This window comes from Mycena indigotica (assembly GCF_014461135.1).
Source record: "Mycena indigotica strain 171206Taipei chromosome Unknown Mind.scaff0008, whole genome shotgun sequence".
Taxonomy (NCBI): Eukaryota; Fungi; Basidiomycota; class Agaricomycetes; order Agaricales; family Mycenaceae; genus Mycena; species Mycena indigotica.
In genome coordinates this window covers 1,528,311-1,552,994 of record NW_023503007.1, presented here as the reverse complement: position 1 = coordinate 1,552,994, position 24,684 = coordinate 1,528,311, and the positions used below count along the sequence as shown (strand labels likewise).

Here is a 24,684-nt window from a genome sequence, read left to right as displayed (position 1 = left end):
CAGCTCGCTTGCAATCTTGACGTAACCCGTCGCTGCGAGCGTATATATACCTCTACTCCCTCACGCTCCCGTATTCCCTTTCCGCCCGGCCGGTCCACCCCACCTTTTTTCTTCTCTTTCTTCTTTATTTCTCTTTTCTTCGCTGCCACGGCTCTTCGTTTCACACATCTTCTTCGCCGACTTCATTCATCGTAACGACCAGCATGCGTTTCTCGACTTCCCTGTTCTTCGCGCTCCTGCTCTCAATCCCCTCGTTCGCGGCCCCGGTGCCCGTACCCGGAGAGGAGGATTCCGTCTCGCTGGAAGCCCGCGCGGCGAAGGCCAAGGTGCGTCTTGTTCAAATTTTAGCTCTCCTGTGCTGATTGGTGCTGAGGTCAAGGCAAAGCCGAAACCTGTCGTCAAGCCGAAACCTGTGGCAAAGCCCAAACCCGCCGCAAAGCCCAAACCAGCTGCGAAGCCCAAACCTGCAGCGAAGCCCAAAACTGCAGCAAAGCCTAAACCCGCAACGAAAGCTCCTGCGAAGAAGGCACCCGCTAAGGCTCCGGCGAAGAAGGCACCCGCTAAAGCTCCAGCGAAAGCGCCAGCAAAAGCACCCGCGAAGGCGCCAGCGAAGAAGACACCCGCAAAGGCACCAGCCAAGGCCCCCGCTAAAAAGGCACCAGCGAAAGCACCAGCGAAAGCACCAGCGAAAGCACCAGCGAAAGCACCAGCGAAAGCACCAGCGAAAGCACCAGCAAAGACCGCTAAAGCTCCAGCGAAGGCCCCGGCTAAAGCTCCGGCAGCGAAGAAGACAGTACGTTTTGCTTCCAGGCGGCCGCGTCCTTTGGTGTAGCTGACAAACGCATCGCACAGCCCGCAAAGAAGGCAACACCTGCGAAGAAGCCGGCCACCAAATCGGTTTGTGCTCATCTAACTGCTTGTATGCTATGCTGACGGAGATCCGTTCAGGCTGCTGCCAAGAAGCCTGCCGCCTCAGCAAAGAAAGCTGCGCCCAAGACCCCAGCCCCCAAGAAGCCCGCTACTGGCGCAGTGCGTCTACTACCATCCGACGTCTCTTCGATGGGCTGACATAATATCAGGCTTCAGCTAAGAAACCAGCAGCATCCAAGGCAACGGTGCGGCCTTTCACTCATTCGTTATCGATGAATCTAATCTTTGATAATCCAGGCTCCCAAAGCGACGACCCCCACGACCAAGACACCCGCCGCTTGCGCACTCCCGGGCAAGACCGCCGCCGCGCCCAAGAAGACCGCCGTCCGCCGCTTCCTCGAATACGTTGGTGTCCTCTCGATCCGCGCTGACGTCGACCCATCGTGCACCCCACCCCCACCAACGACCAAAGCTGACAAAGCCGCGGCTAAGGCATCCAAGGCAGCAGAGAAATCCGCGAAGGTCAGATCACGTGCACTTTGTTATCTTATCTTATCTCACCTCTTGTCGTTCCACTTTCGCAGGCCGCATCCAAATCCGCTGCCGCTGCTGCTGCTGCTGCCAGTGCCGAGGCTCTCAAGAGACCTGTCGGTGCTGTCGCCAATGCTCCCTCCCGCTCCGTCCAGTGCACGAACAAGGATGGTGGCTTGACTGAGATCCCTGTTGGCAGCCTGAACACAGCTATCCGTCTCGCCCAAGCAGGCCCCCTCATCACTACAAAAAACGCAGCCAAATTTCCACATGTGTTCGCAAACCGCGAAGGTGTTAAGGTGTTCGGAGGCTGCGCTGGAAAGACCCTAGAGGAGCACGCTGTTGGGGTCAGCATGGCCGGATTCAAGAATGTGCCTTCAGTAAGTACAATTTTTTCGCTTCATTTAGGTGACATTAATGGCTGTTATCAGGTTATTTCGACAGAAGCCTTCAACCAGTTCCGCGTTCTCATCACCACACCAGACGCGACTGGCGCGACAACGTTCTGTGGTGTCATGACCCATGGGACTAGTACGACGGGAACATTCGATAAGGATTTGTGTGCAGAGGTGTAAGTAGAGGATGATGTTTGTATATTGTGTACTTGTAACGAACGAGCCTTGTGTGAAATGAGAAAAGGAATATATAATATATAAGGAATGGTACAATCAAGCCCAAATACATCGATGAAAATATATTTATACCGAGATCTAGCTGTGTGGTAGATACAGATAAGTACAGAAGGATTACATCCTAAATGAGAAAAAGCAATCAAGTCCAAATACATCGATGAAAGTAGATTGGCTGACTTTCCATAAGGCCAGACTTCAGATTTGAGCTTTCTAAACGATAAGCCGAGCAGATGCCGGACAGCTGTCGGGACCCCATCAGCTTGTTACCTCACTTATAATCTGGTTTCTGTTGCACCAGGGTCACGGTCACATCGGATTTTTTGGCCGAAATATTTCGGCGGGTCACAGGTCACAGCTAAATCCTTTGGTCCCAAACTGTCCCAATCGGGAAGATTTTCAAATTTTCGGCGCCTGCGGCGCGCCGAACTTCCTAATCGGGTAATAGGTCACGCGAAATTCGGCCTGCGGCCGAATTGGACATTTCGGCCAAACGGTCACGGGTCACAGGCCCGCTGAATTGATCGAAATGGGTCAGTATCTGCCCTACCCCCCCTCCAGACTTTCTGAGCTTGTTCAAAGCTGCATAGTCCGCCACATTCCCTTGGCGGCCCCTCGTTTGGGGCCGGCCATCTGTCGGTCCGGTTCGCGAAAGTTCGGATCATTTCTGTATATCCAGTGGCTTGACATTTTTTGGCTATGTCGTGCTATGGTGGACAAGGGTCGACGCGCCGGAAACTGGGCAGAGGCATCACTGTCAGGGGAACCTCCCTTTCGGCCCCTCGGAGACGACTCCGATTCCGGTCCGATTCCGGTTCCGACTCCGGCGATCGCATCACCGCCTCCGTCAGGCGCATCGCCGCCCCCCGCCTGGCGATCCCCCTGGGACCTGGCCTGCGACATGGCGCAGGCATACTGCACGGAGCAACGATCAACCTTGGCGCGTCAAGAGCGCAGTATATAGTTCCGCTACCTAGCAGGCGGACCCTTAGAGTTTCTTCTCTTTGGATCCTCCCCTGCTAGGTCAGCCTCACTTGTATTTGCTTACTTCTATTCACTCTTTGGATCCTCCCCTGCTAGGACCTTGATCTCAGGCCTCCGGGGTTGCCCTTACAATCACATTGTGTTCTTGTACTCTGAAGGTTGCATTTATCTGAGCTCCAGTGGCTTCTGGGAAGTCACAAAAGGATTAAAGATTTAACCAAATTTGTGCCGTCATCTGCCACTGGCACCGCTCGTCTGGCCGAAAGTACCATCTGAGCTTATGGAAAGTCAACCATTATACAGAGCTCTAGCTATGTGGTCGATACAGATACAGAATTATTACATGAGTAGCACTACAATTCTAAATGCAGGTCAAGCTAATGAGATTTGAAAACAAAACAATGCTGGATAATAATACAGCGCTCCACGGGATCGGTATATTGGATCCCCCGCTTGCGCTCCCTGCCGGCCCGAAGATGTCCGTTTGGGCACCTAAAGCAGACCACCATTCGTCAGTTGGGTAGTCGCAGCGAAAGGTGTATCCTCACCCTCCTTGAAGCCCAGCACCGAGTTATAAGCGGGACTTCGTGGCTGGCCACGCAGATCGAAGCCCTGCACATCGATATTGTTTCCGTCCAGCTGGTTCCAGAAGATCATTTGTCGAGGACCCGTGGTACACCTATTAGGCTTGTCCTCGCACCAGGTCGGTGGGATGGCGGGCGTTGTGACGGCGGCAGAGCCAGTCTTGCCCGTGACTTTACAGCGGAAGCCTAAGCTCAGGTCAATATACACGCCCAAGGATTCGACTGACGAGACGAGACGGACCGGTCATATACATATTAGGCTCGCCACATCCATTAGGTACCCATCCCCACTGTAGAGGGTCAACAATGAGGCAGCAGAGGGAAAGTGTTGACGCACAGCACAGATGCAGCCACCTGGCGGACATGCGGGGAGATTTGGCACTTGGTAGGTGGCTACGCGTTTCCAGGGGGTGCTAGTGCGGAAATTCAGCAAAAAGCGCCGGGTTGTAGAATGTGCCCACTGAAAGAGGGTCGTGAAAACGACAAGATTCTCCGGCGTTACGGCGGATAGTTCTGACTGCGAGTGATAAATGGTGTCAGACCGACAGGGCGAATGACAGGGAACGCGACGGACTTGGTAAGAAATGGCGAAGGCGGTACCCGCAGCCATGGATTCGTTCTGTGTGTGGACTAGGAGGGTGTCAGCATCGTGGAGGGGTGCCAAAAGAGGCGGCGCACTTTGTATCCTAGTAATGCAGTCAACGCCCCCACCAATGTCGTTCCGCCCATCGCCAAACTGCGCAACGCGAGAGCCGCCGTACGACAAGCTTGTGAATGCGCGATTCACAGCCAGCTCGACGGTAAATTTGCCATTGGCGGGCCTAGATCGGGTTGGCACCAGCCAAGCAAGGAGTACAGTGGCACGCACAATTCAAGGAAAACGCCCTTGTCAGGAGGAAATTGGTCGCACTACAATCCACAGATGAGGGTCAAAGATGGAGGAGAGAAGCCGCTTCACGCACGCCGTTGTAGTGGTGAAACCACCAGTCCGTTTTTGTTAACTAAAAGGCGTGAAGGAGAGCAGGGACCATGGGCGGAGAGCACCGACGTTGAACAAGGGGAACACGATTTCGCTCGTGTCGCTGTCGTCTTTGCCTGGCGTCGTCCCCTTCAAACAGTACATCCCTGCAATGGATGGTCAGCCAATGTCGGTGTTGCCACGTTGCTCAAACGGCAGCCTACCAGGATGCCAGGCGGCCATATGTGCAGAGACGAGCCGCAAGCCGCACAGGGCAAGGACGAGACGCATTCGTCGACAGCGGGACAACATGGGGGGAGGAAACAAGGACGCGTTTCTGCGGCCTGCCGCAAGACCAAATTTGGTGGTCGTCATGTCATTGTTCTGACGTTTCCATTCGCAGTAATCGATTCCCATGTCACACCCATTGACAGCTCGCGCAAGTGTCTTGTTCGATTCGAAAGGCATTGTACTTGCCTTGGACATTGTGCCAATTGAACAGCAAGCTGGTGGAAGAGTATACAACAATACTGCTTCGACTGATGTTTCCGTGGCAGTGTCAATAACCCCCCCTTCCCGGGCCCGTGGGTGCTTAGAAAAGGGACGACAGCCAGGAGATAAAAGGAGTAAGTATCTACGACCACGATAATTGCAGCAAGAAATACAAAATATGCTGGTACCAAGTAAAAGCAAAGTGCCACTAAGACCTTCTAAGTACTTCAGAAGGTGTGATGATGTCACTGTGACTGATGGCGCAACGACTTGATCTTGACCACATCAGTGACGAATTCTTTTTTTGCGAAGTTCGTCAAACTGAATGCACTCAGGTCCTCACAGGAGCTAGGCTATTATACATCCAACTCGAAAGGAAAGGCCCTAGGTGCTTTCAGCCTAGACTGTTTTCTTCACGCGTATGACGACGCCAAACAACGTTAACACAGCTTGCAACAAAAAACTTACGCCTTGCAGTCTGTCCGAGTCAAGACCATCTGGATGATGCCGCCGTCATCTTACACCTGTCCTTTGTCAAGGTCAAAAGCACTCGACGAACGACGATGTCTACTTCAAGTTGGACGATTCTTCGCTTGGAGAGACTTCAAGTTGATCCCAACCACGGCAAATGCAATGAAGAGATGCCACAATTTCTTGTGGCTCGTCCGCGCCCTGGAAGTTCATCCTCTCAATCGGATGTGCACGACACCCAGGCCCATCTCCGTTTGTGTCCGACTATAAGCCCTGTAGGCCAAGCGTATGACGCTTGGATGAATTAATGATACAGTACATTCATGGCCATTACAACGAAAAAAAATATGCTAAAATATGCTCGAACAGAAAACTTCCAGTTCTTCATGGTCCAGACCATCTGGACGATCCCGCTGTCGCCTTACACTTGTGCTTCGTCAAGGTCGACTCGCTCGAGAAGAAGCCCAAGCAAACTGGGCATCCCCACTCGCAGACCCGCCCGTGTTGTGTAACCTCATGCCGCAGCCTATCATGCTTCCGCGAAAAGCGCATATCGCAGCCCATCGAACAGGGGAAGTACTTTTTCTCCTTGCGTTCGTGCGCTTTGACGTGCTTCATAAGTGTGTATTGGCTTGTAAAGGAACGAGTGCAGTCGTCTTCGGAACAGTGTAACGTCGTCGGCCGTTTCCTCCGCGATCCTGCGGGCAGCGGGCTAGCGACAGAAGACGGCGCCGAGTTGGACGACAGAGTAGATGTCGATGCTGCTGGAGACAGCGACGTCATCGGACTCCTTCCGTCGACTCGGAAACAGGCTTCTGCTGAGGGGTCTAACAGCCCTGGCAGGTGTCAGCGAGCTCTCGGTGAAGACTATGAGAGCTTACCTCGCATCGTTGAAACTGAGGAGGGCTTCGGGGAACAAGTGGAGGAGTTTCTTTCTGGACTCGAGACATGAGGACCTCAGGCTGTGAGTTCTGATTGCCACTTACGATACGGGTTTTCAGAAATGAATTCCTGCGGGCAACCGATGCTACGATTGAACGCTAACTTGGATTTTAGTTCGCAGTGCTTGACGCATTCGGAAGCCCACCTACAATCAAAAAGATCTTGGTCTGACAAACCCAGTGCTGCTGAATACGAATCATCGGCGCATGGATAATTTGAAGGAATGTCGCCGATAGATATTGGGGATAGAGGATAAGGAAAGCCGGTCATGCCTAGACCAGCGGTGGATGAACAGGGCGAGTTATTGCTCGCTTCGATATCGTGATCTGATTCAAGTTCCAAGCCAGACGCCGATAGTAACAGTGATACTCCATCTTCATCGACAATCGTCTGGATTCGCAACTTCATTCCGCTGTGCCTTAAGGCCGAGTCGCCTATGTCTCCTCCCAACGGACAATAGTCCGCCATGTTGAACGAAAATCTTCCATCCGGTAATGCGACGCGGAATGAAATCTGCATGGTGGAAAGCATTTCGATGGGCAGCGTGAATACCATGCTTGCTTCACGCTGAATAACAGTGGCGGGGGTGGGGGGAAACACCGTGTTTCGACGTCAGGTCTTTTCAACCGTCCAATGCTCGGGAGAAGCTAGACCAAAAACCACGGTCAACGGCATACCGGGACCCAAGGGAATCTGATGCATTGCCGAACGCAGTAACTGTCGTCTGGCAACTAACCCCAATCGGCAGCGTACCTTTTTGGTTCCGGTGCCCGATGATAGGCGGAGATTACTCTCCTTCTGCAAGAAACGCCTATTTCTCGTGTCATGGACTCATGGCATCCAACATCCGGCGACTTCTAAGTTCTGGCGGCTATGACGCGTTTGGCGGACCGCGACCGATCTTGTCGGCGCCGCCGCCAAGACATTTTTCCTCGTGCGGCTTACCTTTTCTAGGTATTCACCGGGCGACGCCGGGAGAATTTCATTTCTTCACCGACAAACAAGTTGTGCATTTTACCTCACTTTCCGCCACCGAGACGTCCTAATCCTCCTTTCTAACGGGGTCTTCCGCTAAAACAAGCGCCTGCCATCATCCTTGTAGATAGCGCACCAACACCGGAATTCCCCTTTAAAGTCGGCGTCTCTTTCTCCCTGACACGACATGGAATCGTGACCGATGGTTTGTGGGTGCCATTGTGTATTTGACCAGTGGGCTCCATGCCATCCAGCTGCAGTCCATCACGCACAAACTGGTCAAGTGCCTTCGTTCATCATTTCCGATGATAGATGCCGATCTAAATTCAAGGATGCCACTCACGCGTGTGTCCGCAAGGTTTGATTGCACTACCAGGCCATCCAACTATGGCAAATTCCAACTTTCTCTCTGCGGCGTCGATCGGAGGCTGTGAGTATTGTGTGTGTGCGCATTGGAGTGACTGATGCTGCCATTCAGGGGGGCGAGAATGATTAGTTCCACTAGTAGGCACACGGCCGAGACACACAAAACAAAATCCCCACTAAAGTTGCGCGACCTCGTGTCACTGGAAGGTCATATCTGGTGCTTGCATCTCTAAAACCTTGGAACACGATTCCTGGCAGCTAAACATACATAGGTCATGGTAGTACTGGGCCGCTTCTGCATCGAATAGCATTCAAACCGGGTATAGCTCCAACAAAGTTTTAATGCACATACTGGCGAGGGATCGTCGGGCATTTGCTTCGGGGAGTGTCGGGAGCAGATTATCTGACAAAACTACAAATATTGCACACGTCCAATCTCGGCTCAAGACTTGACTTTACGGACAACTTGAACGCCACGACCATCCCAATCAACTTCCGATATTCTCGATGGTTCGCCCACTCGTGGCACCCACGCCACCTACCTGGTTTGAACACATCAGGAAGGACATTGAATATCATTGGTGGCCTTTCGTTCAACTTGAAGTTGTGGGACCAAGATCACGGAATGTCTTCTGCCAGAGAGTTACTGTAACGCTCACCCGGGACGACCCATTAGCCGTCTCCTGGTGCCTTTCTGGTGAAAGTGCGCAGATGGGAGATAGCTCCGTGTTGCCGTCACGACGCGGGCAACTTCTTTTCTGTTACGGATTTCGATAAGTTTAGCACACGGCGTGGCCGCGGTGTTCTGTAGGCCTGCTGTAGGTAGACACCGAAATAGACCGTCACGGTGACGCAAGCCGTTCACTACTAATACGGTCCGATGACAGTGGAAGCGGGCTCACTTGGTCAACTTGGCTGTGCCGAGACCTCCGTATGAGGTCCGCGCGGGAGATACGGAGCACTGTTCATCTGAGAGATGTGTGCCGGACCTGTTTACTACGCGTAGTAATGATTATTGCATGCCAAACCGATGGGGCCCGGGCCGGGCTTGAGCATGCATTGCATGAAACAGTCTGAGCAACGTCTGAGTCCAAGTTTGATTGCCGCCAATCCAATGACGGTTTGCGGCAAGCAGATAGGTCGGGATTCAATATTCAATTCCCAGTCCGCGTTCATTGGCAAAGATTCTTAAATTTCTTTGAATAGATTTTCGGCTGATCGGATTTCCTCGATCCTGATCTTGCATCATCGATCGATCACATCAAACACGTGTCACACTTTTTTTCACTCCTCTCCTCCACTCCTACAAGTTTTAACGAGGAAAATTTCCTGGATTACTTTACGGATCGAATGACTAAGATATTATACAGGATTATGGGCAGACTATTAACAGCTCATTCCGCTAAACTCCCAGTGGCTCCAAATCTCTCTTTCTCGGGAGCAAGACCGTTTTCCTCGTGTCCTGCACCTCGCGTCCCTTCTTGCCAAAGTATCTCTCGCTCTACGCGCTTTGTGTTAAGAAGCATCTTGAGCTTCTGTCTGTAGACTCACCTCGAAACTCCAGGAATCGTTCGCGCGCACCCAGTTCCCTAATCCATCGACGTAAAGACGAAAATCATGCTCCAAATCAGGCGAGGTATCGAATCTCGGCAGGTCGTGCCATGTATGGAGGAATTCATCGACGATCTGGTCATGAAGGTCGCCAATCCAGCTCATGGCTTGTTGCACGTCGAGCCCGTACTGGTGCATCACAATGGTGACGAGATTGTGGCCGTCGTCTCCGCGCGCTTGTCTGAATAAATTGAGATTAGCCACTTGATCGGACAAATCGAGTGGAGACTCGTACTCCACATTGTAGGAACACAGGTCGTTCCCGATGATAAGTGCATCGATAGAAAGATCGGTGAGTTTCACAACTATTGGGTCTGCCATGACTTCATCAGGGATATTCAGGTGGATTTCGTTCACGGCGAAAGAAGGTTTCGCCCCGATGGTTTCTCTTCGTACTTTGAAATAACTGTCGACATCTCGAATTCTGCTCGAATTTCGGTCATCCGCCTGCTGGACTACTCCATCCATATACTGCTGAAAAGCCTCGACAAAGCGCCGTTGTGCCGTTGGTGTAGCCGTCCGAGTAGCGTTGGACCAGAAGCTGTGGTGGATTATTATTACAGGCGTCAAGAGGCAAATGGATGCTTCGCACCATCTGGCAATCTCGCCCCCAATCCATTCTCCAACAGGACGAGGTCGGTTTGGATGACGAATGGCGTCCATGATCATGTCAGCTTGCTGCCTGACCACAGCTGTCGCTGCGACGTCGGTGTGCTCATCAATCACAAAGAAAAGGTTCATGAGGTCGCAGCCAATTCGGCAGCCCTCTGCTGGATTGATGAGACAGACATCCTCCTCTCTGAAGTATCGTACCGCGATTTAACAAAGGAAAAGCTAGCGATGCTAACAAGTCTACTTCGGTGAGCAGGTTGAATACCGGTTGAAGCGAGAGACGCACTGAAATCACACCGATTGAAGCTATCCTGCGCCTTTGGACCAAATGCCTTGAACGCTTCACACCATGCTGCCGACTCCTTCTTGCACACATCGTACGAGGGGTTTATGTCGCGCGGCCATGGCCAGGAGCGAAGAGTGTCGGGAATGACGATGATGTCTCCGGCAGACATGATTGAGCTATGGAGGTACGAAAGCTTGTTTGACTTTCTGCTTTGTCTTATATATCACAGCTTCTGGCAGAGTACTACCACTCTTTGTTCCGCAACCCATTCCGCAAGCAACCGGCCCCCGCTAAAATCTACGGCGGGTGTGAGGCTGTGAAATCCTCACAAGTTTCGACCTCCGAAGCGGCCGCAAACGGAGAAGGACTTTTGATATGTGTCTAACCGTGACCGCCATACCTCTTAGTTCTGTTTCCGGCTGGTGCATCCCACTACATCACGGTGTTCACCGGTAAATATGACATGTCCCGACAGGGAAACGATGCCCGCCCCATCAATGCTTCATTCCATCTCCTTAAGTGACTTCCGAGTCGGACTCTATGTGCCAGCAAGCGCGCACCGATTTGGTCCATCTGCAATGTAGTTTCGCAGCGACCACAATATTGACCAGTAAGTGCATCCATGCACGAGTTTTTTGGCTGACAGCTGCGCCACGTTGATCCCGATTGTAACGGTTTGTATCCGTGTGCGAATGTCTGCGGCTGACTCGGGCCGTTTCTGCCCCTGTTGGCTTTGCCAACCAGTTGCTGACCAGCAATGGCCCGGTCAAGCCTTGGCCCCATTGTCAGGAAAAGCCTGTTGATGCCTGCTTGAAACGCAACCATTGGTGCGAAATCAGTGCTTGCGAGAGGTCCTCTCTATCGTGAGTTCCCTCCCCTATAGTATGGTGCTAATCCCTGGTCGTGTATATGGCAGGATCTGCCGTGGCCGGCTAGATCCCAAACTTATCACAGCATCCCTGTTGTAAGCGACGCCTTTCAAGTTCGATAAGTACGTGTCGGGTCTGGACTACTTTCTCTATCTCTCGTCTAACCTACTTGTTAGACCACATCAGACTGGGCAGACAACTTGCTGATGCAAGATTTCTTCGATAGGTCGATCCTCCCGTTTTTCAATGTGCCAAAGAAACGGACATTTCAGGTGATACAGGGTAGTTTGGTCCCGCGATAAGCACCAATGACGGGGTTAGCGCAATTAGGATCCCGCATGTTCCGGGCTGCTCACCCACACGCCCACATCTCAAGTTCGGCGCATCGTCGGCCCTCTACGGACCCTTGTGGTATTTAAAGACTAGCGCTGGCGCTGACACAGCCCCGCAGATGGTAACCAGAATAAACAGATTTAAATGCAAACTGGTGCTGCCGAGCCCGTGTTGACAACTGCCCACAGCCCGCCGAATATGCCCAAGCGGAAGGTTTCCTTATTGACGCTGCCATTGCTCAGTTCAACTGGTGCGGTTAAACGAAGGTGCCGTGTTCCGAGCAGCGCACCAACACGCAAATCGCAACTGATTCATTTTTGATATGCCATTGTTAGTTTGCGACTTGGAAGCAAGATTCGTCAACCATGAGCTTGTATATTCAAGTTTCGCGTGATGATTTCTGCCGCTGAGTTTCGAATTTCATCGTTGCCTCGTCAAAGCCCGCGCCATGCCTGGTGCGGCTAGCTCAGGGAGCCACCTACAGAGACTAACTAATCGTCCAGAAGCCAGACACTGGCACAAGTTTGCGCTGCATGACTGAGTGTAGGTGCATTCTCATGTTATGTTCATCAGAGATCCGAAGCCAGTCAGACTGGAATCACACTGCCAACTGTTCAGGCGATGGCGCGCTGATATATCAAAGCGCGCGTCAGGCGATGTTCGGGACGGCGCATGACCCGACGCTGCCGAGGGAACTTTTGCGCCAATTAGGCGTAGACGCTCGCAGCGGCGTTAACTTGATTTAGAAACGTGAAAGCACGCACACAGCGAGTTCCTGGCAGCCAGCATCTATCAGTTTCGACTCGCAGCGTCTCTCCAGTCTGCTCAATAAGCATATATCATGTGGCAGATGCCACGTCCTGACTAATGTGGATTGCCGAATCGGTAGCATCTTATCTATGGTCCGGAATGCTGCCATATCTGACTTGTTTCAGACCAAATCAATGACATGACGTATGCGCGTGGTCACGCGGGCATATTTTTTTGACCTCGACCATCATGCACCAGTCGCTCGAGATTCCGGAGATTGTGCGCCTAATCATTGCACAGTTCGCCGCTGGGGCAAAGCACGCGTCCAATCTGCGTTCTCTCGGCCTCGCATGCAGAGCCTTTCTCGAGCCGGTTTTGGATGAAATGTGGCACACCCAAATCAACCTCACGGGATTCCTCCGCACCTTCCCCGCCGACGCGATGCGGGTGGAGTATAGCCAGACAGCGAGTGAATGGGACGTGGTACGACAGCAACTTCTCTTTCAGAATCTTTTGGATATTCATTGTAATAGCAAATTCTGCGCCCGCTGGTGCCAACTGACTGGGAACGGCCGCTGTTCTATGCCCACCGCGTTCGCTCGTACCGCGCGTTCGAGGACCACAGACGAAACTTTGCAGAAGTGCTGGGAATACTCAGCACCTCCCTCCCCGACGCGCATTCTGGCCTCCTTTTCCCCCGTCTCGATTCGCTGGTATGGAGCCATTCGAATGCTTCAACGTGCTTCTACATCACCCTCTTCCTCGCGCCCACGCTACGGATGCTGAACATGGCGTCCCCGCTGTTGGTGTCCCTGCTACCACGACTGCCTGGACGGCTCCCGCATATCGAAATTGTGACCATTAACTTGGGTCTCGTCAAAGAGGCCACATACGGGCCCCCGATGTCCCTCTTCATTCAAAATCTGACATCTATTGTCGTCTTGAATATTCCTGTCGCCGCCTGGCAAGATCTTATACATCTCTCTGGTCTGCGGCGTCTCATGGCGCTGGCCATCGGGCAGCTCGTGGGTCCTACTCCCCAGGAAATCGAGGCCCGTGCCCCTTGGCGATCTGATGCGTTCTCGACGCTACGGTCACTAACGTTCACCTCAGCGCCGATTAAAGCTGTGTCGGCGTTCTTTGAAGCCATCTCTTCCGTGGAGCTGGAGAAACTTGACATTGGGCTCAACTGTCTGGCGTCCACGGCCGCAATTGGATCACTGTACCTATTAATCGCTAGCCGCTGCTCGCCCGCCACCCTGACGACATTCTGTCAGCGGACAAAACTCCTAGATGGGAGGGAAATAGACGACGCCGAGATCCCGCAAAAACGGATCAACGTTGCTGCTCTGCGGGAGCTCAGGGTCCTCCGCGGGTTGAAAAAGCTCGCAATAAGCTCTCCCGCTGGCTTTGACCTCAACGACGCGGGGATGACCGACATTGCGCATGCATTTCCCCAGCTCGAAGAGCTTGTCCTCGCGGACCCCATCCCCGACAGCGACGAGCTCGACGACGACGGCCAGCGGCCAACACCGCTCACCGTTACGCACGTCACCCTTGCGGGCCTCCGCACGCTGGGTGAGCACTGCCCAAAACTGTTCCGGCTCGGGCTCTCGTTCGATGCGAGCATCATCCCAACGCCGCGACAGCCTACCCGGGGCAAGCTACGCGGGCCCTTCAGTGCGCTGGCCGAGCTCCACGTCCGAAACTCGGTCCTCGATGACTCCATCGGTGTCGCGCGATTCCTGTCCGGTGTCTTTCCCGGGGCACAGATCATGTCAGACGAGTACGGTGCACTGCCGCTGAGCGATCACTGGGAGTCAGTGCTGGAACTCTGGGAGCCGTTTGTCGCGGCGCGGCAGGAGGAGAGAGAGTGGGCACGACATGAGCTTGAGCTTGAATTACAGTCCGACGACGCAATGGTAGAGTAATCAAACATAATCCAAATGTGACCTTGAGCAGGCTGGAACATTTTAATATATACTTACTAGTACTTACCACTGTCGCTATTTACAGAAAGGTTTGCCTGGTCCATAACTTTGCCAGCTTGAGCCCCTGTCCTGTTCTTTTGTTTGAAGTGGTCAATGCTCTCTGCATTGGCTTTGCTGCCTCTGCCAGTGCAGAGCCTTGGAGACATAAACATATAATTAATGTCCTTTTCTTTACACCATCGCCTTCACGGACAAGACAATTGCAATTGGCATGCTCAATTCCTAGAATCCTAACACCGAACAGTGCATTAATATTGAACTACTAGTAGGCTCAACTTAGCCAACTTCTAACTTGAACTTGAAATTAGCATCGAAATAGTCCAGAGTAACAGTACTTAGTGGATTGAGGGCATGCATTTTTCATTAATAGCGAGTCTATTTACCTGCTCCTGAGTGGAAAAAGTTTTTTGCACTCATTTGCTACTATGTGTTGCTTTTGCCCAACAACGTTAACGTGAAGATTATTACGAAGGAGAGTAAGAGTAACTATGGATAATATACAGCAGGGGTCCATCCGATGGCTGAATGCGTGAAGAATGTACAAATGCAAGGGGTCCAAAAAGTCTCATCAAGTATACAGTAAGCGTGTCCGTGGTAGTGCGATTCGTAAAAGGTGGGGTGCGAGCAGGGGTCCGAACGAAATGGTGAGATTTACCAAGCAACGCCAGAACCCTTGATGGTGAAGTTGGGGCTGAAGTTACCGGAGTCGCCGAACACTACAGTAAACAATGAGCACATATATATATCAAGGGGAGTCGAGGGGAAGACGCACAAACAAGCTTGTAATCGCTGCCGTCGACAACCCAGGGTACGCGCACCTCAATGCGGCCCTTGCGGATGTCGAAGTTGTTCTGGAGGATGACTGGCTAGCTTGTGAGCGGCGGGGGCTACGGACTGAGAAGATTACGCACCGGGGGTGGTAAGGTCGCCTTTGCGGAGCATGATGATGCCCTTGCCGTTGGTGATGTTGACCGGGGCCTTGGAGGTGTCCCTGAGTGAGACAGTGGTGAGACCATGACAATTCCAGTTGGCTAGCTCTTGGCTAGCTCGCTCACCAAGTAACGTTGTGTGTCTGGCCAATGTACCACACGGTCCCAGCGTGGGGGTAGGTGATGGGCGGAACGAAGACGTCGCGGGCTGCAACGGGTGTCGCAGTCGCCATTGGGAGGGTGCTGGCGAGGAGCGCGGCGGCGGAAGCGAGGAAAGCGGCAGAGAACTTCATGAGTCGTGAAACGTTAGCTCGTTAGGCGTGAGAGGGCTCTTGGTGGCGCGAAGAGTACTGCTGCAAGCTATGAGCTGGTACAAGAGCTTATATAGCAGCGAGACGGTGGGAGGAAGAAGGATGTAGCCGGCGGAAGTGGGGCGGCGAGAAGGAGGCGAGACAGGATCGATGGATGTCTCAGGCCGGCACCGGTAGACCGTCTTCCCTGACCCAGCTGACGCTCCGAGCCAACTCCGAGCTATGGAATCGCAGCACCGGACCACAGGCTCGCCACAGGCCACGGCCTTCTACCAGCTTCTAGCACTCCATTCGCCAAATGGGGAGTTTTTCCAGGGTCATGACGTGTGGAGCCAATATCGATATCGTCCTGAGAGACCTGCAACGAGGCACAGAAGAATACGTGGTTTTCCTCTGTCCGGTCAGTCTACACCGCTGGCGCCGACCTTAAGACCATTCCGTGTTTCGCACTGCATCGGGGTCGGCGATTGGCTCATTTCCTCGGTCATCTCCGTCATTTCGCTAGTACGGAGCGTTTCGGTCTCTAGTAATGGAAGTCGGTGGAAGAGGCGGAAATTTCGGAAAGGGTGTAATCGTGATGCGTCAGCAGACGGGTCAGCGGACCGTGAATTGCAGCGAAAAGTATCCTTCACTTTCTCGAGCTATGTACATGTCCTTAGAGGTCTGTTGTGAACAGGCAAACAAGCCTGTCTTGCTTCTGTTTTCTCGCAGACTCGCTTCCAAGCAATTATATGTGTATCAAGTTCTGCGCCAAACGTAGCGTCCCATGCGATCTCCCTGGATGAGCACCAAGTTGCACAGTTCTATCCGAAGTAAGCACATCCAAGGGTACATCCAGCTTGTGCCTACATACTCGCGGAATCACTTTCGACACTCGCGTTAGCTGGTCGAAGCAGTCAATGTCCCTTCACCAGCCCCCGCTTTCGTTTTGCCCCTCTGCTTCTTTTTCGGCCCCTCGCGCTTCCCACCTTCATCGCCAAAGTCCGGCGGAGGGATATAGACAGCGCCGTTCCCGCTCAAATCCGCATATGGCCGACTGGGGTCGATTCTTGCCCCCGCCACGAACGCCACGGTCGGTGGTGGCGCAGTCACCCGCGGCGGGTCGAGCTCGGGCGACACGGGCCGAGAAGACGGCGCGGAGGAGCCGGGGGTAGAGGCAGTACTTCCAACGGGGACCTTGGTAAATGCAGACACAGTGACGCGCTTGGTTTTGGGGTTGAGCGAGAGGACGGTGCGGGTTTGGGGCGGAGGCTGCGAGGGTATTGGTGCTGGCGGTGCGCCGGAAAGAGTAGGGAAGGCGCCAACAGCGCGTCTGGCCTCTTCTGCTGCTTGCAGCCGTGTTCTCTCCTCTTTGGCCAGCGTGTCGGCCAACTCGGCCTCAAGGCGCGTTATAAGTGTCGTTCGTTGGGTTTCGGTGAGAAGAGATGATCCACATGACGGGCAGGCGTGTTGGGGGGCGTTTACAGTGCACAATACGAGCCCGCATGTCCGACACAGCGCGGTATGAGGAGATAGTCCATGGGCACGAGCTGCAATCACCCATAAGTCGACATAATTACCGAGGAAAACAACCACGCACCTTGACAGAAGCATCCGCCCTTCGGGTCCGGCTTTGGCTGGGTCTTACTCGCTGCCTTCAGCTCACCGATGAGCGCCTCCAGTTGCCGCACTGGTCGGCTTTTGGGCGGTTCTGCCGGCGGAGTAGCTGTGCCTTTCCCCTTCCCCTTCTTCCCCCCTGCGGATGGCTGTTGTGTCGCATTGGGCTTTATCCGGTCGGAGGGAAAGGACGATGCTGGTGTTGTGCGCGTCCAAGCCGTCCGATTCATGGTTTGTGGAATGAGTCAGCAAGATGATTGATCAAGATTACGATAAGTAACCGGTTTTCACATCTTTGCCACATCTATCATCCAGGAGCCCAGAGGCTGCCTTGCTGGAGCCATGGACTTTCTTCTAGACACATTGGGTCGGCAAGTACGCTGCACCACCATTTCGCACCCCTGTTGGCCCTACAACTTATGGCTCTACGTAGTACTTACGGTTTCGCCTGTTCAATGCCGTTGGCTCATCCACCCTCTGAGGGTCTCCCTCTCTCCTGGTACAGCCACGCTGAAGTGTCCCACTTTTTACCTCGTCAGATGAACCCTTTCATCCAAATTATATTTAGCTCTCAAAACTGGTTTCCAACTTCCGCCACGATTGGCACCCCGGATCCGAGCGCAGCTGATTGCCATGCATCTCCGCGATCGCGATTCGCCAGGCTTCTTCATCGGCGTTGCCAAGCCCCGCCATGCGACGCGACAGAGCCCGCAACGTTGCCCCCATCCTCCTCCTGCTGCTCGCGGGCGCTGCCGATGCGAAACAGCCCCACCTCCCTCCTCCCAACGGGAATGGCGGCTGCCAGGAGTACTCGAGCTATTCGATGCGTGCCCAAGGCACACCCTCGACCGGTTGGTTCTGACTCGACGGAAGATTGCGCGCTCAAAGGCGGTACAGGCCCGCTTGGTCTGCCCTATATGCGCCCGCCCCCCGGATGCCGGACTTTCAATAGCAGCGCGGTGGAAAAAGTCCTGACCAACTTGACGAGCCGCATGACGGACCCAGACCTTGCTCGGTGCGTGCTACCTCGCGCTACATTGCTCAAAGCTGACCGAAAATGACTGCAGCCTCTTCGAAAACACGTACCCAAACACGCTAGACACGACCATCCGGTGGGCGGGGCCCAACCTCACCTTCGTTGTGACAGGCGACATACCCGCCGAGTGGCTGCGCGACTCGAGCAACCAGATGAAGGTCTACCTCCCGCTCCTGGCTCACGACGAGCCGCTGCGCCAGCTGACGAAGGGCGTGATAAACCTGCAGGCGCGGTATATCGCGCAATACCCATACTGCAACGCGTTCCAACCTCCACCCGAAAGCGTGCGTCTTTCATTGAGAACTAGCACATGAAAATGATGGGAGAAGGGACTGCCCCCGCAAGGCGGGAGCGGCGACACGGGCGCGTCTGTATCGCCGCCGGATAACTTGACCATCGTTTGGACGTGTGGGGTATGTTTTCGTTTCGGAGAAAGGCCCAGGCTGACAGTTATTCTCTCTCATAGTATGAGCTCGACTCCGTCCTCAGTTTCCTCCAGCTGAGCCGGCTATACTACGAATACTCCAATGACACTTCAATCTTCACGTTTAACAACGGCAGTTGTGCGTTTTCTCTTCATTAATCTGCCCTTTTGACTCCTCGGGCCACAGGGTTCACAACTGTTGAAGGCATCCTCCAGCTCATTGAAGACCAGGCGGTTCCCACTTATGACGACGAAGGCAACGTCGTCTCTTTCTACAACATCGTAGTGCCATTCACAAACTGGGCGCTTCGTCTATTGACATTCCTTTCAGAGTGGGCCCAACCAGCAATATATGAAGAACAACGGCCGAGGGCCGCCGAAGGCGCTCACCGGCATGGTATAAAAGTCTTCGTAAGCTTTATAGTGCTAGCTCATCATACGCAGATTGGGACGACGTATCGGCCGTCGGGTATGCAGGCTGCTGCCTAAACCAACCTTGTTCATGCTATTGCAGACGATGTCGTGGACTTTCCTTACAACATACCCCACCAAGCCATGGCGGTTGTCGAGCTTCGCGGGCTAGCGAGTATATACTCCCAGCTCAAGGTCACCTTGTGCTCACTCTTACTTTTGTTTCAAACGAAGCTGACGAATTTTGAGGCCGTTGCCCGTGCTGATCCTGAGCTACACACAATCATGTCGGCTTTATCTGCGCCACATATTGATACCCTGGCTCTGAAGCGCGCGAACAAAGTAGAGAAAGGAATATACGAGTATGGGACGGTCACGACCAAGCACTGGGGCGAAGTATTTGCGTATGAGGTCGACGGGTTTGGCGGAGTCGCGATTCAGGACGGTATGTCCGTCTGTGCTCGCTAACGAAACCTAATACGTCTGTTGGGTAGACCCTAATGTTCCGTCCTTGGTCTCAATTCCGTACCTCGGCTTCGTAAACGCCACGAACAAGATATACCGGAACACACGCAAGATGGTGCTGTCGAGAACGGGCAACCCGTACTACGGTTTGACATGAATATTAGTATTAGTAGCAACAGTCATCATCCGCGCAGGCTTTGGACCTGCCATACGTGGTGTAACATCGCCACATGTGGACGAGAAGCACGTCTGGCCGATGGGGCTTGTGAGCGAGGTTGTAAGCGCAACGAAAGACGAGGTACACCTTCATTATTAGAAGCCGGACTTGATACTTAATCTTTGCAGGATGTTCTTACCGCCTTTGCGTGGCTGAAGAACTCCACGACCGGTCTCGGGCTCATCCATGAAAGCGTCAACACACACGACGGGACGGATTATACCCGCTCATGGTTGTACGTCCAGCCCTTCCGTTGTTTCTTCCGCTTGATATCGTTAACACGATATAGTGCGTGGGCCAATGTTTGTCCTTTTCGGCGTTTCCAGGAAAACACTCGCTGATTTCGCTGTTACAGTCATATTTCGCAGAGGCCGTGCTGCAGATCGCGGAGACGAAGCCGCATCTGCTCTTCAAGGATGGGAAGGGGTGGAATTTGACGGCAGTGTTGGATGCTTGACTTGGACACTGCTATCTTGCGTTGACCGTCGATACTTGTGGAGAATATCATGGATTCATCGCCCTTCGTCTTGGAATTGAGGATAGCATGCAGCTCACGCAAGCCGAGGATAACAACATACGACATTTTTCCATTGTGTACCTGTTGACAGCACTCAAGCCGAGGTCTATTCCATCCTCTTCCTTCACTCTACAGTCACGCTCGGTCAAGTTTTGCAGGAAATCAACGTCACAGCCATTCTTCACCGCCATATATAACTTGAGAGTCCGTTGGCAGCACAAGAAGTTCAAGAGACGCCGAGGAAGTTGGGACTATGGGAATGTTGGTGACAAGTTTTCAAGGTAATATTTACTATGCACCATGTAACGTCGACAAGGTCGATCTTCTGGATTTTCTGCCAGTGGCTAGGAGAACGAAGATACTTAAGGTTGACTCGCTTGGGTTTCTTATCGGTCTTGACGCGAATGAGAAGTGGTGAGCTACGCCGAGCAGCGACAGTTTCGTTGGGGTATTGTGTGTTGATTTGAAGACGATTCAGAAGGCGAATGATCCCTCGAGTTCTTTGAGAACGGTTTTTATGAGTTCAGTGAATCTGGAGCGTTTGTCCGGTTGCGAGTCCTAGACTCCTAGATGTACTTGGCAGGCTTAGCCACTGCTTCGGTGTCTGTTCAATGTTTCGGTCTCGAAATGAAGTTGGGTTGAGCGAACGAAGTGACCAGATTGTCACACACCTTCATCCAAATCGAGAACAAGTACCATCTTTTTGCTTATTGTGCCTTGTTCTCAGTCGAGCCGCTGACTCCCAGCGCGGGGTATTTAGTCGCTCGTCGCCATGGACTCTCTACTGCTCGCGCTTCCCTTACGACCTGACCCTTCTCCCCTGTGCTTAGTACCCTCTCTCTTTACCACGACATGTCCACCACCACCACCTTGACGATCCCCCTCCCGCCCTCACAACGCCTCCGTTTTATCCGCTCGATGAAGAAGCTCGGCGACCTGCTTACCGAGACACAGAGCACACTTGCCCTCCCCGACCCGTTACACAATGGCCCGCGCCACGGCCGCTCAGCGTCGGTGTCCCTCTCCCCGGGCTCTTCATCATCGCGGACTTTCTTCTCACTCCGCACACCGACATTGCGCTCCCCAGGGCCGCTCTCCGCGACCTTCCCGCCCAACGCATATTCACCTGCCAGTGCAACGCCGATTACGCCGACGACAATCGACCCTGAAGCGTTGAAGGAGCATAATCTTGCCAAGGCATCGTCGATGTTGGGCGAGAATGTCCCGCCCGAGCTCGTCATGCACAAAGGGAGCAAAGGGAAGGGGAGGAAACGGTCCAGCACCGTCAGTGTCCCAGAGTTCTCTACTCCCAGCCAAACCCAAACTCTCCCGCGCAAACCGCGCCACAGCCCCCGTCCCTCACTCAAACACGCTGTCTCCTCGTCATCCCTCGCACCCTCTTCTTCCTCCGACGAGCCATTTTCCTACGATACGCTCGTTGCCGCCGCCGACCTCGACATTCCGCCCGTCCCGGTCCTCTTCGCGCCAACCCAGTCTTCTGGGTCCATGACTGCGGGGAAGCGTGACCGGAGCATGTACCGCAAGGAGGCATGCTGGAGCGGGGAGTGGTCTGGCTCCGTCAACGGGCACATTCGCACGATGGAGGATGTCGTCCGTGGCCTGCGCGAGCTGCGTGCCTGAAAAATATGTGGACTTTTCCTATTGTCAGTATAGTTGTAGCCCTCAGCCTTGTAATACTTAATCGCCCCCCCGAGTTGGGGTGGATTTGAAATTGTAGCCTTAGTTAGCCTTCTGCATTCATGATTATCCCTCTCTCTTTCTGATGATCTGATGAGTGCAAGATGAGCTTCTCAATCGTGAATTCAATTCTGTCGGCGACCCGATCACAGAGATGCCCAAACCACGCACTGCCTAAACTCCATGCCAATTCCATAACAATCTTTTTGCAAGGTGGAATGTCACTCGGATTGCTGTCCTTCTTATATCATGACGAACACGCATAATATCATGGTGCTCACACTGGCATGCTGTCGAGGAAGTGCATCTACTAGAGTTGTGGTGGATCCTAAGTCCGATGATAACTGTGATCATGACTGTTTAGTTTGTATCAATCTTCAAGTTCTTACGCGTAGCCTGAGCAAATACAGCTTCAAATAATAATGATAGATCATGGATATTGTTAGTAGTCATATAATACTTAGACAGTTTGCAACTCCTACTGGGAGATAGATCCCATGCAGAAATCCAACTTGATGATCAAATATCAGGGCCAGATTTCAATAGTGCAACTATACTATATGTCACTTATATTTGGCCACTGGCCTGGGACCTGATGAAAGCTTCATGGTTCCCAAATGCTGAATAGCAGGCTAAAATTAAACGAATCTCATTGATATGATATTGCAGATTACAGACACCTGATGATGGCTTCTGGTGAGACTCAAAATCGCCAACTGCCTGATATAAAGCTTTTGGATGGTTTGAGAGTAATGCTCATCCCTTGAAGAACATTCATCTCCACAAACCCGTGTCATTGCAATGACTTCTCCCTCTAACTCCTGCTGGGAATGGCTCTCTTTTCTTATTGCTCAGAAAATGGTGAGCCAACTTAGTTAAGCTCTAAAATGAAAAATCTCACATGTCTTGAGGGTGAGGTAGCCTTTTATGGTAGGCAACCTGATGGCCAAGTAAGATACTGATTAACTTGAATGTGTTCAGCATTATCAACAGCTTCTCTGGTATTTGCACTATTCACCTTACATCATCGCAAGGCTTCTGGCAATCAAATCTTTATCATCTACTCATATTTTATGATAATATTGGGGACAATACAACTATGCCTGGACTTGATGGATTTCCAGCTATCTCTTCAATCATTACAACAAACTCTGGAGACAATCCCTCTACTTTCCTGTACTACTACTGGTCAAGCAGAGTACTTGTTATCTTCAGTGAAGGACAGCTATGTGAATATCACTCTGGCGCTTCTTTTCACAATCAATGTGTATGTGAAAACTTGTATAAATCTTCTGGCTGCTGAAAATACTTATAGCACAACTGCAGATGGAATATTTGTAAGCACAAACACAGGTAGACATATACATGGTGTTCAGACATTTGCAGATTTATAGATGCTATCATCTATTTGGCCAACAGATAAAGTTTATTATTGTTCCAATATCATTACTCTTGGCAACAACAGGTAGTTTTGAGCCTCTCAGCATTGCTTCTGATAGGAACCTCAATAAGTTACTGGAATTATTGCTTCACTCAACAGTTCAGCAATAGGCAATTTGGTTGTCTCTTTAGATAACCGGGTGCCATTTGCTTTTGGCTTAGGAACAAATATTGTGCTCACTGCACTCTGTGGTATATCTTGAAATAACTACTCATAATATTGCTAAATCTTCAATTTTAGGTAGTCATGTATTTATCATGAGACAAAGGGCTCATATTCTAGGTATTCAGACTCTACAGAGCTATTATCAGAGTGTCCTCATAGTTATGTAAGTTCTTGGATTAATGTAATAAGTGGTAACTAATATTTATATCCTATCAATTCCAAGTCTAGAGTCAGGGGCCTTCTACATCATTATTGCAATATTTCTTATCACCTCTGGCTCAATCAATAAGGGTAACAATATGGTTTTCTTTGTTTTCCAGGGGATTGCATCACATGGTGTGGTCTGTTGTCTCATCAGATGCTATGGACATTCACTTATCGTACAATTATAGTCTATTGTACCAACTATTGCTATCATCCGTATTGGGCTAGGCTATAGCAATTCTAATATAGTAGAGGAAACTTCCTCTGTTGGCAGAAGTTCTGTAGTCTAAATATACTGGTCATCTATTATTATATTATGGAGCCTGAGACTATTAGGTTTTGTGGTAGACTTTGAGACCTTTGGTAACTGGGAGACAAATTCTTTTAATATAGCATATAGAATTCATGCAAAATCCAAGAGAAAAAAATCTAGAGAAGCTGAAAGAGCCACTAGTTTAGCCCCAAACCCATTTTAAATTATCAGTAGCAATAGCCAGTGTTTTCAGCCTGGCCGATGAATAATAGATTGAAAGAGGAGTGAATAGTTCCAAAGTCCAAGGCAATTTTTTATCAAGTCCAGTATGTAGGGGGTGAATAAAGGTGAAATACAATACATGTGCAAGGGCAACCCCAGAGGCTGTTGAACAGGGAGGAAATAGGAAGGGAAAAGAGGACAGTTTGACATTGAACAGGTAGCTACTTAAGTACATATAAACTATAACAGTATCTAAACTATCTATTGAAGGGCATGTACAGATCAAGTACAAAGTGAAATAAACAGATGGGGAATGTCAAAATGGGAATAAATGCCATGTCTGAGAATGGCCTGGGTGGCTTGCATGGCACTGGATTAAAAGTCCAACAGAGGCTCCAACAAGAGTCCTAGCAGGGGAGGATCCAAAGAGTGAATAAAGCTACAGGAAATACATGGAGGGACTGACCTAGCAGGGGAGCATCCCAAAACAAGAAACTCTAAGGATCTGCCTGCTAGGGTGCCATATAACACCCTGTTGATT

At 51.8% G+C, this 24,684-nt stretch overlaps 9 protein-coding genes across 9 annotated transcripts; 4 read left to right on the top strand and 5 right to left on the bottom strand.

Annotated features, from left to right (window-relative positions):
• Nucleotides 1-83: 83 nt before the first annotated feature.
• Nucleotides 84-1,976, top strand: MIND_00925000 (uncharacterized protein; the record flags this gene model as incomplete). Its single annotated transcript, XM_037365879.1, has 8 exons — nucleotides 84-326; nucleotides 374-793; nucleotides 853-897; nucleotides 949-1,029; nucleotides 1,080-1,115; nucleotides 1,168-1,392; nucleotides 1,455-1,781; nucleotides 1,833-1,976. The coding sequence occupies exons 1-8, from the start codon at nucleotides 204-206 to the stop codon at nucleotides 1,974-1,976; spliced, it is 1,401 nt and encodes a 466-aa protein (XP_037217291.1). The 5' UTR covers nucleotides 84-203.
• Nucleotides 1,977-3,375: 1,399 nt separating this feature from the next.
• MIND_00924900 (uncharacterized protein) lies at nucleotides 3,376-4,868 on the bottom strand (the record flags this gene model as incomplete). The annotated part of the gene is made up of 11 exons (XM_037365878.1): nucleotides 3,376-3,506; nucleotides 3,563-3,784; nucleotides 3,840-3,888; nucleotides 3,936-4,011; nucleotides 4,060-4,115; nucleotides 4,173-4,228; nucleotides 4,277-4,419; nucleotides 4,467-4,507; nucleotides 4,561-4,599; nucleotides 4,647-4,723; nucleotides 4,781-4,868. The coding sequence occupies 11 exons, from the start codon at nucleotides 4,866-4,868 to the stop codon at nucleotides 3,376-3,378; spliced, it is 978 nt and encodes a 325-aa protein (XP_037217290.1).
• A 1,035-nt stretch (nucleotides 4,869-5,903) lies between these two features.
• MIND_00924800 (Transcriptional regulator prz1) lies at nucleotides 5,904-6,407 on the bottom strand (the record flags this gene model as incomplete). Its single annotated transcript, XM_037365877.1, has 2 exons — nucleotides 5,904-6,355; nucleotides 6,401-6,407. 2 exons carry the CDS (start codon nucleotides 6,405-6,407, stop codon nucleotides 5,904-5,906), a joined length of 459 nt encoding a protein of 152 aa, XP_037217289.1.
• A 2,797-nt stretch (nucleotides 6,408-9,204) lies between these two features.
• MIND_00924700 (Terpene cyclase) lies at nucleotides 9,205-10,480 on the bottom strand (the record flags this gene model as incomplete). The annotated part of the gene is made up of 6 exons (XM_037365876.1): nucleotides 9,205-9,303; nucleotides 9,354-9,594; nucleotides 9,649-9,954; nucleotides 10,006-10,180; nucleotides 10,227-10,256; nucleotides 10,312-10,480. 6 exons carry the CDS (start codon nucleotides 10,478-10,480, stop codon nucleotides 9,205-9,207), a joined length of 1,020 nt encoding a protein of 339 aa, XP_037217288.1.
• A 2,026-nt stretch (nucleotides 10,481-12,506) lies between these two features.
• Nucleotides 12,507-14,194, top strand: MIND_00924600 (uncharacterized protein; the record flags this gene model as incomplete). The annotated part of the gene is made up of 2 exons (XM_037365875.1): nucleotides 12,507-12,746; nucleotides 12,797-14,194. The coding sequence occupies exons 1-2, from the start codon at nucleotides 12,513-12,515 to the stop codon at nucleotides 14,192-14,194; spliced, it is 1,632 nt and encodes a 543-aa protein (XP_037217287.1). The 5' UTR covers nucleotides 12,507-12,512.
• A 711-nt stretch (nucleotides 14,195-14,905) lies between these two features.
• MIND_00924500 (uncharacterized protein) lies at nucleotides 14,906-15,476 on the bottom strand (the record flags this gene model as incomplete). The annotated part of the gene is made up of 4 exons (XM_037365874.1): nucleotides 14,906-14,970; nucleotides 15,027-15,116; nucleotides 15,166-15,245; nucleotides 15,310-15,476. The coding sequence occupies 4 exons, from the start codon at nucleotides 15,474-15,476 to the stop codon at nucleotides 14,906-14,908; spliced, it is 402 nt and encodes a 133-aa protein (XP_037217286.1).
• A 756-nt stretch (nucleotides 15,477-16,232) lies between these two features.
• Nucleotides 16,233-17,320, bottom strand: MIND_00924400 (zf-C2HC5 domain-containing protein; the record flags this gene model as incomplete). Its single annotated transcript, XM_037365873.1, has 4 exons — nucleotides 16,233-16,297; nucleotides 16,348-16,377; nucleotides 16,463-17,023; nucleotides 17,074-17,320. 4 exons carry the CDS (start codon nucleotides 17,318-17,320, stop codon nucleotides 16,233-16,235), a joined length of 903 nt encoding a protein of 300 aa, XP_037217285.1.
• A 461-nt stretch (nucleotides 17,321-17,781) lies between these two features.
• MIND_00924300 (uncharacterized protein) lies at nucleotides 17,782-20,100 on the top strand (the record flags this gene model as incomplete). Its single annotated transcript, XM_037365872.1, has 15 exons — nucleotides 17,782-17,941; nucleotides 17,988-18,105; nucleotides 18,158-18,410; nucleotides 18,456-18,539; nucleotides 18,593-18,689; nucleotides 18,738-18,832; nucleotides 18,882-18,947; nucleotides 18,995-19,019; nucleotides 19,065-19,156; nucleotides 19,211-19,406; nucleotides 19,456-19,572; nucleotides 19,621-19,724; nucleotides 19,772-19,878; nucleotides 19,933-19,945; nucleotides 19,999-20,100. 15 exons carry the CDS (start codon nucleotides 17,782-17,784, stop codon nucleotides 20,098-20,100), a joined length of 1,629 nt encoding a protein of 542 aa, XP_037217284.1.
• Nucleotides 20,101-21,012: 912 nt separating this feature from the next.
• On the top strand, nucleotides 21,013-21,801 carry MIND_00924200 (uncharacterized protein; the record flags this gene model as incomplete). Its single annotated transcript, XM_037365871.1, has 1 exon — nucleotides 21,013-21,801. One exon carries the CDS (start codon nucleotides 21,013-21,015, stop codon nucleotides 21,799-21,801), a length of 789 nt encoding a protein of 262 aa, XP_037217283.1.
• Nucleotides 21,802-24,684: the final 2,883 nt, after the last annotated feature.